Source organism: Mesoplodon mirus (genome assembly GCF_964341445.2).
Source record: "Mesoplodon mirus genome assembly, chromosome: 5".
Classification (NCBI taxonomy): Eukaryota; Metazoa; Chordata; class Mammalia; order Artiodactyla; family Ziphiidae; genus Mesoplodon; species Mesoplodon mirus.
The window spans coordinates 70,909,443-70,925,751 of record NC_138980.1 but is presented as its reverse complement, the minus strand read 5'-3'; the positions used below and the strand labels follow the sequence as shown (position 1 = coordinate 70,925,751).

Sequence of the window (16,309 nt, the reverse complement as noted above, 5' to 3'; positions counted from 1 at the left end):
CTGTGTGGTCATTCCCTATCCAGCCCTGAGATAACTAGTGTTCATTATTTGCTTGATTTCCTTTTTTTTTTTTTTTTTTTTGTGGTATGCGGGCCTCTCACCGCTGTGGCCTCTCCCATTGCGGAGCACAGGCTCTGGACGCACAGGCTCAGTGGCCATGGCTCACGGGCCCAGCTGCTCTGCGGCATGTGGGATCTTCCCGAACCGGGGCGCTAACCCGTGTCCCCTGCATCAGCAGGTGGACTCTCAACCACTGCGCCACCCGGGAAGCCTTTGATTTCCTTTTTATATATTTTTATCACATATGTATATGTGTTCCTAAAAATTACATTTTGGCTTTAACTGTTTTGACTTTATAAAAAGAGTATCATGTTATATGTGATCCTTTGGGCTTTTTTTTTTTTTTTACTCAATTATATTGCTATGATTTATCTATTTTGTTATGTTTAGCTGAGGTTCACTGCAGTATAATATTCCATCTATAACTAAACCACAATTTGTCCATCTTCCTACTGATGAGCGTTTGAGTTGTTCCAGGTTTTGCTATGACAAATAGTGATTCATGAACATTCTTATACATATGTCCTAGTGTGCAAATGCAGCCACTTCTCTCCAGTAAAAAAGTTCAATTGACTGCATTTCCTATAGCATATCTACACTAGGAATGGAGTCATTCTACAGGAGTTTTCTGCATTCCAAAGAGTTTAAGCAAAAATTCATGAAGAAAGTTTCCAGAATGATGAATTCTCCTTACTCATTTCTTACTGACTGCCTAAAATCTACAGAGCCATATTATTTCTGGTCCTTTGAACATTCATATGGTTTTATTTCTCCTTTGTACCTGTTGTCAGCATAACCAGGAAAGAATAATAAGGATATACAATGATGTGTAAGAATCAGTAGCTATGATAGGTGTATGGCTAGATGAGGTTGACTGACTTGGTTCCATGAGATACTTCAGGTTAGGATAGACCTCTTTCTCTTTCTAGTACTCCCTGTAATGCAATCTGAAATCTAGAATATTCCATATTACCTTGGACTGCTGTCATTCATTACCTGGAAGATCAGCTGCTTAGATAGAGCATGGGAATGTGTGGATATAAAGGCCAGCAGACTCTGTCTTATCCGTGTAAACCCCTCACCCTCCAAGCACTTTGACAAACCTAAGGCTATTGCTGAAATTCTTTACTACCTTAACTCAAAAGAAGCCTCCAGTTTATTTACCTAATATTTATCAGGTTTATGTGTCTAGCATTCTACAACACTCTATTCTTGTACCCTAAAAGCACTTCAGGCTTTTTCTTATTTTCAAGCAGAAAGCTAGTGGGACCAGTTTGAATTCATATGTTTATTTATCTTATGTATTCAGGACTGTGAAATCTTTAAGAAAAAACACACCCCAGATCCCATAGATTACAGATCAGACCTGAGAGATTAATTGACCCTCAAAACATCAAAGTGGCAATAAGTTGAAACCAACATGGTTTTTTCTTTCTTGCATTCATCATGTTTCTGTTTGAACACAGGTTTCTTGAAAAGCAGAACATGCACCCAGGTTTTAAGAAGGTGGCTCTCTCTTTAGAAGATCTGGTTATTTGTCTTCCATTTATAGGTACACAGTAGGATCACTCAAGTCACAGTTTTCAATGTGTACGTGAGATTGTATGCCAGGATAAACTTTCTGCAAGGGCAATATAGTGCCCAGTTTTTCTCCCTTCTTGATAGAACCTTTATATTTAATTGGCTTAATGTAGAACATTTTAATACAGAAACCTAAAAGAAAAGAAGTAGTAAAATTATTCATTATCTGGGTTTTGGTAGCCTTGAATCAGAAATTGTAAAAAAAAGAAAAAAAAAACCCAGAAATGAATTAAAAAATACAAAAAGAAAAGAAGGTTGATTAAACTCAATGAGGGAGTAGAAGAAAATGACAGAATCATATCAGAAATGAAGATTAAAATTACAAGATGCCTAAGGAAGAATAGGCTCAAATGAGTATTTAAAAAGGCATTGAAGAATAGCAGAAAAACACCAGGTAACTGAGAAAATTGACCCAGAACAATGTCAACTCCAAGACAGATTCCAATAAAACTATTAGACTTTAAAGACAAAGAAAAATGGAAATAACAGGCACAAGAATACAAATCTTTTTAAATATCAAAAGAAAAATTTAAAACGAAGACCCATCAAATAGAGAAATAGAGATAATACCATTATAATACCATAATTACAACATAAAATAATGACAGTGTTTGGACCAAATATATGAGTTGTATCTATAAATGTTAATTCATATAGTAAAAAGATTTTCCTATTGGCTTGGAAAGCAAAATGCAATTCTATGCCATATACAATAAAACAGTAATTGGAAAAGGCTAAAAATTCAGGACTGGAAAAGATTTGCTATGTAAATGGAAGGAAAAAGGAAAGCAAGGATTATTATCCTGTTACCAGAGAGTGAAATTCAGGCCAAAAAGCATTGAAACAAGACAAAGGAGGACAATGTATAATGCTAAATCCAATGAAGATATAATTATCTATGCAGTAAATAACACAGAAACCATCTATATAAAGGAGAGAATACAGGAGGTACAAGGATATATAGATAGAAACCCAGTAGTGGCAGAAGACTTCAACACACTTGCATCAGTGAAAACAGGTCAAGTGGACAGAAAACGTAAGTAAGGCTATAAAATTGTCCTGTCCAACACAGTAGCTGTTACCCACATATGACTAGTCAGTGCTTGAAATAGCTAATCTGAATTAGATGTGCTTTAAGTATAAGATACACACTGGATTTTGAAGACAGTACTCCCCAAAAAGTAAAATATTACTAATTTTTATATTAATTGCATTTTGAAATAATAATTTGGAGGTATTAAGTTAAATATGTTGTTAAAATTAATTTCACTGTTTCTTTTTACTTAATATGATTACTGAAAAGTTAAGATTGCATATGTGGCTTTTATTATACTTCTGTTGGACAGTACTGTTACAGAAGATCTATGGAAAATTAATAAGGTGCACTTTATGTACATATATTAAACAAAAATATGTGCAAGACCTCTACATTGATACTAATACAACTCTAATTAAGCTACTAATACAACAGTGTAAGAAGACCTAAATAAATGGAAGATTTAACAAGTTCATTGATTGGATGACTTTCATTACTTTTAAGATACCAGTTCTTTTCAGTTTGATCCTGTATGATGAATGCAAACCCAAAGTCCCAGCAAGATTTTTGGTGGAGATCGACAAACTGATTCTGTAATTTATTTGGTAATGCAAATAACCCAAGAATTGCCAAGACAATCTGAAAGAAGATCAAAGTTGGAAGATTTATACTATTTATATCAAGATGTATCTTAAAGCTATGGTAATTAAGACAGTGCAGTATTTGTGGAAGACTGACAAACTGGCCAGTGAAACACAATAGAAGGACCATAAACAGACCTATGTATATTCAGACCCTGATCTATGACAAGAGATACTGTAGTGCGGTAAGGAAAAAATGGTCTTGGCAAGTTAATGGTACTGAGTCAGATGTCGATATGGGGGGAAATTTTGATCCTTGTCTCATTCCTTACACAAAAGCCAATTCCAGATGGATTATAAATCTCAGTATGAATGATGAAGCAATAGAGCTTGTACCCAGAAACATAGGGACAATACCTTTATGACTAGGGCAGGCAAATGTGTCTTAAACGGGTAATAAAAATGTGTCAACAGTAAAGGAAAATATTACTAAATTGGACTGCATTAAAAATAAGAATTTTTGTTTATTAAAAACATTAGAAAAGTGAAAAGGAACCCATAAAGTGGGAGAAGATACTTATAATACATATATTGGACACAGGACTCATATCCAAAAGACACAAAAAGCTCCCACATACCAATAAGAAGAAGGCAAAATACATGAATAGGCATTTTGCGAAAGACAATATCCACGTTATGAATAAATATGAGAAGGGGCTCAATATCATTAGCCATCATGGAAATGCAAATTAAATTTAAGTGAGATACCGTTACATACTCATCAGAATGGCTGAAATGAGAAAGGTAGCTAGATAACAGCAAGTATTGTGTATGGAGCAACTGGAACTTTCATACACTCCTGTTGGGGCTGTGAATTGGTACCACTACTTTGGGAAACTGGGTGGCAGTACCTGGTAGCACTGCAGATACATATACCAAGTAACCCAGCAACTCCACTCCTCCAGCATTCTGCCAGTTGCTGAGTATATTGATTTCAGTTATGCATTCTGGTACCGGCGAAATTACCACAGGGTGGATATGTGGATGCACTAGGTCAACTGTAAGATGCACCCTAGGAAAAAACTATGTTGATCACCTGACCCTAGAAGCCCCTAGTCTGATTGATGGACTACAGTGGCTTGGGTCTTTAGGAATTACTGTCAGTTTTGAGCGAGTGTCTTCTTCCCCAGTATACAATCATCCTGCTAAAAGGCTGCAGGTCCTTTTGGGGATGGCTAGAAGTAAGGGTTACAGTATAAATTTTTGGCATTGTAATAGGGCCTTTCCTCAGAAGGACTCAGACCCCCTTTCATTCAAGGGGCTCTGGGGCTGTGAACTGGCTCAAGTCTGGAAATTGGTGGATGGGGTTGGGAGGAAGGTTTTGAGACCCAGTATTGTCATGATTGAAGTCAGAATTTTGTTCATCAGACCTAGAGTGTTTCCATTTATACAAGTCAAATAAGGCTTTAGTAGGCTGCCCATGTATTCAGTTCTAGGTCACCATGATTAACTAGACAATGCCACAGGTCTCTGCTTCTGATGTATCTGATTACTGCTTCAGCTTTGCTCCCTGTTGGATAACCATGCCAGCCTTGGCTTCTGAGTGGACTCCATTCAGTGGCAGTAGTTCCTCTTGTCATTTCAGGCTTAGAGAGGATAGCCACCAGATAAACTCCTCAAGGATGTGGGCTCCCTCACAGAGTGTTTCTCACAGCCTTAGAGGAGTGTCCTCCGGATCCACTCCCAACAGGAATGCATGTTTATGTTCATAAAAAGAAATGTACAGAAAGTTCATAGCAGCATTTTCATAATCGCCTAAAACTGGATACTGCCCAGATGTCTGTTTAGAGAAGAATGATTAAATAGATGAAGATATATGCATACAATGGAATGCTCTACATCAATAAGGATGAAGGGACTTAAACTACATGCAAAAACATGAATGAATCTCACAAACCTTATGTGGAGTAAAAGAAGCCCCACTCAAAAAACTGCATGCCGTTTAATTCTATTTAAATCATTTTCAGAAACAGGCAAAGCTAATATGTGGTGGGATAGTAATCACCCTTGCTGGGAATTATGACTAAAAGGTAGCACAAGGGGTCTTTGGACTGCTGCTGATACTCTTGATCTGGTGTAACCAACAGGCTACACAGGTGTGCTCACTTTGTGACAATTCATGGAGCTGGCCATTTTTGCTTTGTGCACTTTGCTGTGTGTATGTTCTACATCAATAGAATTAAAACAACCAAAAAATAAGCCCAGAACCTGGAGTACCAGGAGACCCAGCTTTACCTAGAACATAGAGCATTTGAAAATAGTTCACATCAACTCTTGCAGAAATGCCAACATTTTCGAATTGTGGGATTTGGGTGAATGAAAGCGTCTATTCATTACAGTTAATACTGTAATGCTGAAAGTGATTTTGCTTTTAGATTGTTAAGCAAAGCCACATGGGGCCTCAGGAAGAAAGCCCTTCAGTCAACTATAGAGTTAGGTGGGGAGTGTATGCATAAAGAAGATGACTTCAGGGAAAGTGGTGGAACATCTTTGAAAATGCATGGGCTGTTTTAGTTTGGTACCCTTGTCCTTTAGGTCCTAGGTTTTGTCACTTTGAAGGAAGAATGAAACGTCTTTGTATAGAATAGGCATTAAATAAATAAGCATCAAACATCTCCAGTATGTGCTCCAGGTATATACACCACCCCTTACCTCTTCCAGAGATCTGAACACCACTATTGATGGCATTTTTGTTTTTCTGAGGTTTCTCCTGGCCCACAATCATTCCGGTGAAAGGTGCATACACAGTAGATCCATCCGAGCACAAGACATCCACACCCTGGTGAAGCCTGTGATTTCCAGGATGTAAATAAGAATGAACAGACTGAGGAACTGCCCTGGGAATTTTATTGCCCAGGAACATGGTGTTAGCCCACTGTTCCCAGACCAGGGTATCAAAAGTTGAAGCTGCTGGAACGTTTTGGCATGTCCCAGGTTTCCTCACTCTGTTTACCCAATTTTCACCTCCTTCTCTGCAGGTTGTAATAACCATGTTATAAAGGTTAAAACATTTAAGATAGTAAAACACAGGAAGCCTTTAAAAATGTTAGCCATTATTATTATATGGCATTTTGGGGAAATGAGGCAATCCGTGTAAGTAAATTTTATAGATACCTGAATCTTGACCCCTGCCAGACCACTTAGAAAAGAGATGACTTTTTCTGGGAACTTATTATAAAAGAATCATATGTTACCCTAGTCTTATTTTTCTCTCAGTGGTCCATAAGTCATTACAAACATCACTTATTGTGTATGGTTTTAATATAGTGAGTGATACCTCCTGCATTTATTAAAGTGTGTGGAGCACAAACACAAGATGATCCAAGGTTGTGAGATTTGTCGTCTCCAACAGTCCTCACTGTTGACACTATGCCAGTTCTCCACCAGCCTCTTCTCCCTTCTACTAGTCTACCTGAAAGTCAGATTGATAGGATTGTTAGCATTAATGTGTAAAGCAACATTGAGCAGATTCCAGGTGAGGAACCAGTAAGTTATTGTATGAGTCAAGTGTATAAAGTTTAGGGTATGAACTAATTGAGTTTTAATTTTGGCAATTCAGAGGCCACTTTCCCCTATGTCCTGTCTCTTAGCCCTATTCCAGGTATGTGAGGTTGCTTTGTAAGTAGTATCTGTGTGAGTGAGAGTTGTTCTGTGATTAGGATGGAGATCAGTGATACAGTTGGACACATGGCTATTTCATCAGAAAGTGGCACTCCCAAGGTAGTACTGTGCACTGCTGAAAGTTCACAGCTGTGTCTCTCACCATCTGGAAGAGATTACCTGCTTAGGGCCAGCCTCTGGTGTTCACCTCCCAGAGCCTGGGTCAGTAACACCATGGTTTGCTGGGAAGAGGATCCAAAAGCCTGAATTCTAGTCCAGCCTTCATCACCTCCAACTGTGTTTGGCAAGTCCCTTAACCCTTTGGTGCCCCAGTTCAAGTTCCTCATCTATAAAATGGGACAGTAATGTTTGGCTTTCACCTTGGAAAAGCCAGGTGGGATGAGTCAATGTGTGAAAACATTGAGAGAAAACACTGCTCTCCTCTCTCTGGCCCTTGTTCAATGCTCTGTTGCTAATTCAGAGCCCAGAGTTGACGCCCTGTTCTTGGAAGTTGCTCCAAACATGGTAACGTAACTGGTTATATCTCTGAATTTTCCTGCTGTTGGGAGGGAGAGGATGGTGAGCACTTGAAGAAACTTCGGGCAAGGACACTAAGCAAAGAGGTTAAGAGCCAAAAGAGGATACCGTTATGTGTGAAACCCTGTTATCTTTGAGCCGTGTACTGGCCACAGCCGTGGCTGTCACATGTCCTGATCTCATTGGAAGACTTGCCAGCACATACAGTAGCCCATGGCCCAGCCAGTGCTAAAAAGGAGAAACAGGAGAAGCACATTTCCTGACCACATATTCCCAATCTCTACTATCCTTGTGTCTCCCAGTAGATTGAAAAATTCTGTTTTCACTATACTTTCTAATTTTTCTGTAGTTTAAGGGGTGGGCTTCCTTTAACTCCTGATTCAGCTATAAAATGGGCTTTTCCCCTGGTCACGGAAGTCTGTTTTATGACATGTAGAGTATTTGTGTGTTTCTTTATAAGCATTGACCTTTATCATTATAGTTTATTTCAGATTATTCATTAAACAATGGTATAGATTGCACTTTTCAGATTTTTTTTTTGCTCATGACTTGGTATGGGGACCACTATGTTTAGGTTAAACAAAATAAACAGCATGGCTCAAACAAATAATTCTAGAAATTCTAAAGTAATTCTGAAATGTTCTTTATTGCTAGTCTTCATAATCAAATCCAAGAAAATGTTTGAATTAAAGCAGAAGCAAACTCTGCACTAGCAAAGTTTATTTAACACGAAATAAACCTCTTTCATATTTGCAAACATAGAAGAGGAGATTCTTAGAAATGAGAACATGTCAAACTAATTTAGCCTAGAGTGGAGTGAGAAGAGAAAGTGGGGAAGGGAATAAAACAATTATTTGAAAAATTATGAAGCAGTAAAAACATGGAGGAGGACGCTGGCTCTCTTCGTGTATTTTGTGCAAACTTTGTTTTTAGTGCGACTTCTCTTTAATAGACTAGGCACTTGATAAATGTTCATTTGAATTAAATTTCCTGGATTTCCAATTGTTAACGTTCACAGAGAGATGCGTTAAGAAACTCGTCCTTTTACTTCAGGACAGACTAACAAAAACAAGCAAAAGCAAGAATCTGCTAATTTGGTTGTTGATTTTAAGATATTTTATCTTCTATCTCCTATATTTTCTCTTCTATGAAGAGAAGCTACAGAATATGTCCATTAAGCCTATTCTTGAATATACCTCTAAAAGGTGGGTTTCATAAGTCTTATACCTTGGAGCCAAGCTTCAAATCTCTTTGGCAACTAATATTTATCCTTCAGAATTGAGACATACATTAGACAGTTTATTAATTTATTCATTTTCTCTTCTGCTGTGGCAGTTCCCCTTTTCCTAATCCATACTAGTCTCTGTATCATGAGTTTTATAAATCAGATTCTTATACAAAATTTTATTTTCTAATTTTGTTCCGATTAAGTCCTAGACTAAGACAGAAAGACTTTTCTATTTCTCTCATTAAAGAAACAGAACATTCAGGTGGAAATCATTGAGGACCACCCCTCTCCCCCGTGTATCCTTCCTGTTCCACTTTTAATAACCAAATAGACAAGTTTCTGTTGTGGTTGTGATGTTAATGACTTTTAAATCTATCCTTGAAATCAGTTTTCAGAAGTCAGCCAAGATTGTAAAATTGTAATTTTGACTTACCAGGTGAAATCAAAACAGCCAGAAGGAGGACTCCTGTGGAAAACATTTGGCTTTGGTCTCCCTTAGGATGCTTCTTCCTCTGATACTTAGGATTGCCCCTACGCTCTCTTTGAAGAATACTCAAGTTTGAATTAGTATTTTCTAGCTATTTAGCCTTAGAATGCTGCATCTCTCATATCTTTAATTTGTTATGAGACACACAAAACAAATACGAGAACGGGGGGGAATCAGATTCTAATATTCCATGGATAGCTGTTTGGCTCACATGTAGGACCTATGTAAAAGCTTTTGTTCTGAGGAAGCTAACTTTATTGGAAATGCTGACTAAATATTAACAGAAAGTGATAAGGCTGGGTGAAGAGTGACTCTTTCCTGGGCTGTGACTGGTGGGAGAATATCCTGTGAAAAATTGAATGCTTAGTACTATCTTCTAGAAGATCTACCTTTCATTTCCTGGGTAGGACATATTTCAGAAAAGACCATTAATAATGTATGACCCTCTATAACATATTCTTTAGTATATATCCCTTGGGTTCTTTTGGATCATCAGTTCAATTTCATCTGTGTAATGTTTGCAAATAATTTTACTATTTTGATAAAATTATATTTTTTCCTTTAAATATATGATTTTAAATGTTTGCTTGTTTGTAACAATGTAAAATTAACAATATCCAGAGTATCCATAAGCAGAGGAAAAGATGACTTAGGATGTAGTCATACAATGGAGTATAATAATAACATTTGGAATATAATTTAGCAGTTCAAATGAAGGCAGTCTATGTTTTAAAACAGCTAGATCTACTGTTGAACACTTTTGAATAAAAAAGCTACTTTTAAAATGTTATACACAGGATTGAATTTAACCACTTATTAAATTTTGAAAGCAAATGTATTATCTTTGTGAATAGCTGCATGTATAGTAAAAATACAAAAATGTGCACAAACTAACTCTAGGATAATAGCTACCTCTGAGGAGGGAGAGAAACAGAATTGTGAAAGGATATGCAAAGTGCTTAAACTCTAAAATACTTTATAAAAAAGAAAAAGATCAGAAGCAAATATGTTAAAATGTTAATTTATTAATTATTGAAGGTCAATACATGGGTATTTGTTATATTATTCTCTTTACTTTTCTGTATATTCCAAACATGTATTAGCACCTCCGCCTTTTTATGCTTAATATTAATTGAGGCCCTGGAATTTCCTATGGAAACATCCCTGTTTAAGTAATTTGTCAGGGTCTGCAGGAGACTGAGATTGTGGCCCTGGTTCTTCACCCCTCCCTGCATCAGTGCCCTTGCTGTGTCTCACTGGGGGCAGAGGAGCTTTCCCGACTTCTGATTTGTAGTTCAGTGATATGACTTGCTTTGACCAATAGAACGAAGGAGAAGTGGCAATGTGTCCATAGAGCCTGAGTCCTACAGGGTCTGTGTCTTTCCATTTGCCTTGTTGTGTTCTGCCATCGCTGTGAGGAGAGTGTTCCCAGACTCACCTGCTGGCCTCAGGAAGAGAATGCAGGTCACATTGGAGCAGTCACCTTAGCCAAGTCAGCCCCCTGAAGCCAGCCTAGCACGCCCCACAAATGTGTGAGCAAGAATAACTGGTTGTCATTTGAAGCCAGTGAGTTCTGGGGTGGTATGTTAAGCAGCAGTAACTAAACAGTACCAGTTAGAGTATATACCACTTTTTACTTCACACACAGTCTCTCAAGGAGGCATCTCATGTATAAAGTGCGGACTGCCTATGCATTTACTATATCAAAGAACTTGAGTCTCTGTACTAGAGGAAAAACAGTGCCAGCAAATCCAAATTGGTTTTTTTTCCTTTGGGTTGCGTTCTGTTTGGTTTAAACATGTATGTATTTTAATCCATCAAAACGTAAAATCAAACAGACATTCACATAAAATGTATAAATGTGTAGATTTGTGGGACGGTGTCTGGCAACAGTATCACAAACCATAAGGTGATACTATGAAATCTAAATATGCTTTTTCTTTCTTGGGCTCGCTAAGAACAGAAGTGAAGAATTAACATATGGAATTGGGCTGGTGTTTTTAACTATAGTGCCATGCACTCTGTAGTGCAGCATATGTGTCAGGCACTCTGCTCACTGCTTATCTTATTTCATTCTCACTAGAGCCAAGGACAGAGGAGGGCTGTGTCTCCCAGGAACGGGCCTACCTTAGTATCCTCCCTCCAATGCAGTCATTGGTGGGGAGCAGCCAGATGGAGGCATGGTCTTTGGTGCAAATGAGGTGTTGGATTTCAAAGCACAGAAGCTGGGGACCTTGGTCAATTACGCTCCCTAGGGGAGGCCCTGGGAGCAGCTTTTTTTTTTTTTTTTTTTTTGCGGTACGCGAGCCTCTCACTGTTGTGGCCTCTTGCGTTGCGGAGCACAGGCTCCGGACGCGCAGGCCCAGCGGCCATGGCTCACGGGCCCAGCCGCTCTGCGGCATATGGGATCCTCCCGGACCGGGACACGAACCCGTGTCCCCTGCATCGGCAGGCGGACTCTCAACCACTGCGCCACCAGGGAAGCCCTGGGAGCAGCATTTTCACGGCCACCAGCTCCACGTTGCAGTAATTTTCAGAGCAGTTTTAAAAATATAGGTTTCGTCATTAATTTTCACACACGATGTTGATGATGTTACTACCAGCCCTATTTTGAGGATAATGTTCGTGAAGGTGGGAAGTGTGAGATTTGAAAATCCCAAGGAAATGAGAATTAAATCCCAGTTTTCTCCAAAATCCATATTTTACCACCTGCATCATAGTGCTTGTTCAAAAGAGCAACTGTCCCTCAGTCAGAATCTTAATTTCCAGCTGAATATTCTAAGAGCCCTAGCTCACTGATTGCAGAGTGAGGACCTTGAAAAGCTGAAATTGGGATGAAAATATTAACAATAGCAATAACGGCAGCCCGCAGTTACTGAGTGCTTGCTATTTGCTAAATGGATCATTTTATTTATGCCTCTTGAGTTGTAGGTACTATTGTAATTCCCATTTTCCAGAGGAGAAAACAAAGGCACAGCTTGAGTAGGTAAATTCACTCAAGATCATACAGGGAGGAAGTAGCAAATCTGGGATTCAAACCTATGGGGAAGTGGGTAAGTTTTGCTGTGTTAGAATCATCTAAAGACATTCTCTCTTAGGCATCTGTCATTTATCCAGAGCATTGATTCTCACCTGGGATGGTTTTGCCCCTTAGGGAATTTGGCAATGTCTAGAGATACGTTTGGTTGTCACAGTTACAGGGATTGTTGTTGGAACATAGTGGATAGAGGCCAGGGGTACCACTAAACATCCTACCAGGCACAGAACAGACCCCACGACAAAGAATTATCTGGCCCCAGATGTTAATTGTGCTAAGGTTGCAAAACTGTGATCTGAGGTATACCCAATATTTTGTTTGTAACTAGAATTAAGAACATGTTGAACTAAATTTGTCTAGGTGATTACTGACAGGTTTAAAAACATCACGTTGGGCATTAGCATATTAAACCTGGACTATATTCCTTAATTTACATTAGAAAATCACCAGCTCTCAGTATTTTTGAACACAATAATTAAACTCCATTGTGTCTAAGGAAATAGTAAGGGAATTAAAGCAGATATAAGCTAGCTAACTGAACATTTGTTCTGAACAAGGCTGGCAAGTGTCCATTTTGGGGTAGGATCCCAGGGCCAGAAGGCACGGCCATTGTTCTCTGTGTATAATCAGTGATTGTCAGGAATGATCAGATAGTTGCTGTATATTAGAGATCTTTTGACTAGAAACAGTTATCTGTTAATAGACAGCTTTTTAAATTAATTAATTTATTTTTGGCTGTGTTGGGTCTTCGTTGCTGCATGCAGGCTTTCTCTAGTTGTGGCGAGTGGGGGCTACTCTTTGTTGCGGTGCACAGGCTTCCCGTTGCGGTGGCTTCTTGTTGCGGAGCACGGGCTCAGTAGTTGTGGCACACGGGCTTAGTTGCTCCGCGGCATGTGGGCTCTTCCCGGACCAGGACTCGAACCCGTGTCCCCTGCATTGGCAGGCGGATTCTTAACCACTGTGCCACCAAGGAAGCCCAGTAGACAGCTTTGAAGGAGACCTTTATCTTCTCTGAGCTATACTTCATAAAGAAATACATGTGGAAGTACAAATTCTTACTGGGCTACAATTACTGATGGGCATTTAACTCTTGCAAGAAGTAGTCAGATCTCAGCCTTGTAAGTTGATCTCACATTTCTCTCCTACCCACCCTCACCTCCTGCCACCTCCATTGCCCCGCCCCAGGCCTCATGCCTTGACCATTTTACTTTTCTTAGCACTTTCACCAAAGGAAGGGAGGCTCAGGATGAGGAGAAATTCAAAACTGGCTATAATTCAAATTTGAAGGCAGTGATGATAAAACTATTTTTCCTATATTGAGATCTACTAAAAGTTACTTTCAGCACATCATTCTCATCTCTTGTTAGAAAAGCTTGAGATAAAGGAATGTAAGAGCTCACCCAGTTAGTTGCAAGGCTCATTTGCTTCCTCCTGTCTTGTCTCTGCTTCTCTGTAACTGTCTTCTGCTTCCGACGAGGTAGGTAGTGAACTTGTGCTGAAATATCAAAGTGATAATACTGGCCAAATTGCAGGAGTTTATGAACAAATTGATTCTGATATGTTAATATTTTGTGTTCATCTTGGTCTGTTCAGGCTGCTGTACAGATCACCATAGACGGGGTTGCTCATAAACAGCAGAAATTTCTCTTACAGTGGTTGAGTCTGGAAGTCCAAGATCATGGTGTCAGCCCGGTCAGTTGGCATATAGATTAAAATCTATTTACCATCCTTGATTGAGGTGCATTTACCTTAATCCAGAGTCTGGCCCTTAGTTTTTTCATTGTCTAAGACTTAGACTCAGGGAGAGTGATTCAAGTTCCTCAAGTTACAGGAAGCCAAATGCACACAGAGATAGATAGATAGATAGATAGATAGACAGACAGACAAATAGATGATTTTCAATGGAGATGATTCCTCTCTAATGGGAGGGTATGCTCCTTTCTTGGTGTTAAAACCCTTGGGAAAGTGGTTTGATGAATGTAGAATGAGAGCAAAAAGAGGTAAAGAATTTTAAGGGCTTTTCCACCCAACTTTGTGGTCCGTCTGAAGTCTCTTTCCTTTTCTATGATAAAATGGACTAGAAAATGTTTCTGCCTTCAGTGACACCAAATGGGCCCATAAACATCTTGCTCCTTGATTCCCTTTCTGGCTCCCTCGGCCCATGTTTTTCAACCAGGAGTATCTGGAGGTGGGCCAGGTAACACAAAAAGGCACAGGATAAACATGGTGACACAGGTTGTCAATATTTCTTTAGGATTTGGAAATGGGGCAAAAGGAAGAGGCATAACAACAGTATACTTTTGTATATATTTATATACGTATAAATATAACGTGTTTTTATATCTGCTAACATACTTGATCTTTTTTAAATTGAGATTTCATTCACATATCTTAACATACACCCTGTTAAAATATATAATTCAGTGTTTTTTAGTATATTCACAAAATCATACACTCATTACCACTAATTCTAGAACATTTTCATCACCCCAGAATGAAAAACCTGACACATTAGCAGTCACTCCTCATTTCCTACTTTCCCCAGCCCCTGGCAACTCTTAGTCTACTTTTTCACTCTGTGGTCATGCCTGTTTTGGACATTTCATGTAAATGAAATCATAGAATATGTGATCTTTCCTGTCTGGCTTCTTTCACTTAGCATAATGTTTTCAAGGTTCATCCATGTTTTACCATATGTGAGTACTATATTTCTTTTTATGACTGGATGATATTACATTGAATGAATATACTACATTTTGTTTATCCATTCATCAGTTGATGGACAGTTGGATTGTCTCCACTTTGGGCTATTATGAATAATGCTGCTATGAACATTCATGTACAAGTTTTTGTGTGGACATATATTTTCAGTTCTTTTGGGTATATACCTAGGAGTGGGATTACTGGGTCATATGGTATCTCTGTGTTTAACTTTTAGAGGAACTGTTAAATGGTTTTCCAAAGTGGCTACATCAGTTTACATTCCCACCAGCAATGTTTAAAAGTTCCAGTTTCTCTACATCCTCACCAACACTTGTTATTATCTGTCTTTTTAATTATAGTTATTCTAGTGGATGTAAAGTAGTATCTAATAGTGGTTTTGACTTGCATTTCTCTCATAACCAAGGAAGTTGGACATCTTTTCATGTGTTTATTACCCTTTTGTATATTTTCTTCATCTGTTAAATGTTTATTTAAATCCTTTGCCCAGTTTTTAATTGGATTATTTATCTTTCTATTGTTGAGTTGTAAGAGTTCTTTATATATTCTGGACACAAGATCTTTGTGAGATAGATGATTTGCAAATATTTTTTCCCATATGTGTTGTCTTTTCATTTTCTTGATAGTGTCCTTTGAAGCATAGAAGTTTTTAGTTTTAATGAAGTTAAATGTATCTTTTTTTTCCCCTTTGGCTGCTTGTGCTTTAGATATCATATCTAAGAAACCATTATCTAATCCAAGGTCATGAAGATTTTTTTTTTACATCTTTATTGGAGTATAATTGCTTTACAATGGTGTGTTAGTTTCTGCTTTATAACAAAGTGAATCAGTTATACATATACATATGTTCCCATATCTCTTCCCTCTTGCATCTCCCTCCCTCCCACCCTCCCTATCCCACCCCTCTAGGTGGTCACAAAGCACCGAGCTGATCTCCCTGTGCTATGCGGCTGCTTCGCACTAGCTATCTATTTTACGTTTGATAGTGTATATATGTCCATGCCACTCTCTCGCTTTGTCACAGCTTACCCTTCCCCCTCCCCATATCCTCAAGTCCATTCTCTAGTAGGTCTGTGTCTTTTTATTCCTGTCTTACCCCTAGGTTCTTCATGACATTTTTTTCTTAAATTCCATATATATGTGTTAGCATACGGTATTTGTCTTTCTCTTTCTGACTTACTTCACTCTGTATGACAGACTCTAGGTCCATCCACCTCATTACAAATAGCTCAATTTCGTTTCTTTTTATGGCTGAGTAATATTCCATTGTATATATGTGCCACATCTTCTTTATCCATTCATCCGATGATGGACACTTAGGTTGTTTCCATCTCCGAGCTATTGTAAATAGAGCTGCAATGAACATTTTGGTACATGACTC

General features: G+C 38.5%; 1 protein-coding gene across 1 annotated transcript; it reads right to left on the bottom strand.

Annotated features, from left to right (window-relative positions):
* Window positions 1-1,552: 1,552 nt before the first annotated feature.
* Window positions 1,553-9,162, bottom strand: LECT2 (leukocyte cell derived chemotaxin 2; the record flags this gene model as incomplete). The annotated part of the gene is given in 5 exon segments (XM_082623389.1): window positions 1,553-1,773; window positions 5,971-6,107; window positions 7,579-7,585; window positions 7,588-7,683; window positions 9,117-9,162. Coding segments are annotated over 5 exon segments (453 nt in total). The 3' UTR covers window positions 1,553-1,606.
* Window positions 9,163-16,309: the final 7,147 nt, after the last annotated feature.